The sequence below is a fragment of the Perkinsus marinus genome (genome assembly GCF_000006405.1).
Source record: "Perkinsus marinus ATCC 50983 genomic scaffold scf_1104296958792, whole genome shotgun sequence".
Taxonomy (NCBI): domain Eukaryota; phylum Perkinsozoa; order Perkinsida; family Perkinsidae; genus Perkinsus; species Perkinsus marinus.
Window position 1 is genome coordinate 50 of NW_003206618.1, and position 840 is coordinate 889.

The 840-nt window shown below is 53.5% G+C and overlaps 1 protein-coding gene across 1 annotated transcript; it reads left to right on the forward strand.

Moving 5' to 3' along the window:
• Positions 1 to 231: 231 nt before the first annotated feature.
• On the forward strand, positions 232 to 744 carry Pmar_PMAR010573 (hypothetical protein; the record flags this gene model as incomplete). Its single annotated transcript, XM_002773467.1, has 1 exon — positions 232 to 744. The coding sequence occupies one exon, from the start codon at positions 232 to 234 to the stop codon at positions 742 to 744; it is 513 nt and encodes a 170-aa protein (XP_002773513.1).
• Between the last annotated feature and the right edge of the window lie 96 nt (positions 745 to 840).

Here is an 840-nt window from a genome sequence, read left to right on the forward strand (position 1 = left end):
GCTACTATTACGGACTGTGAACTCCTCGGAGTTCTTGAGGCAGTCCGCTGGGTTATCCTGACGACGGAACGAGAGGAAGAATGGGCAGTCTTCACGGACTCTCAAGCAGTACTCAAGATCCTGTCGTCGAGATCTACGGTGGCTCGGCGGGACAAAGCGAGACAGATCACTCTGCTCTTAGCTGAAATCCCGGACAAGGTTACCTTCCACTGGGTGCCTGGTCACAGTGGCATGTTTGCTAATGACCGAGCCGATGAATTGGCAGCCAAGGGTGCCTCCATGATGGAAGTCTCTGCGGAGACGGAAATCAGTGTGAAGACCCTTAGGCGCTATCAGGCCGAAGCCGGGCGTCTGGCACTGCGTAAATGGTGGTCAGACAAACGGGCCGGCCTAGGCACTTGCGTCAATGACTTCTTCTACTGTGCCTCGCATGCGAGGCTATGGAGTCGAGGGGAAGTTACACCCGCTGGCAGTGCCGTGGTTTTTGGTAGGGCTCCCACTCCTGCGCATCTTCACAGGTGTGGAGTAATCGCTTCCCCAGAATGTGATTGCGGAGCTCCGATAGGGGATGTTAGACATCTCCTCCGTTCCTGTCCGCTCCTAGAGCATGCTAGGAAACGGGTCAAAGGTGGTGTACCCTATCACTTCTATAAAATGGTTGTCGATTTAAAGCGGCGCAAGGCCTTCAATCGGCTGTTTTTGGCCCTCATGCAGCATCTAGATGCTCGCAGGGGTTTGCTGTAGCTGCCACACATTCTCGGGCTGGTGCAGCTGTATATCGTTTCCAAGTATTCGTTCGCTCCGCACTGTATTATTTGCATGTTGCTGTAAAGAAAAAAA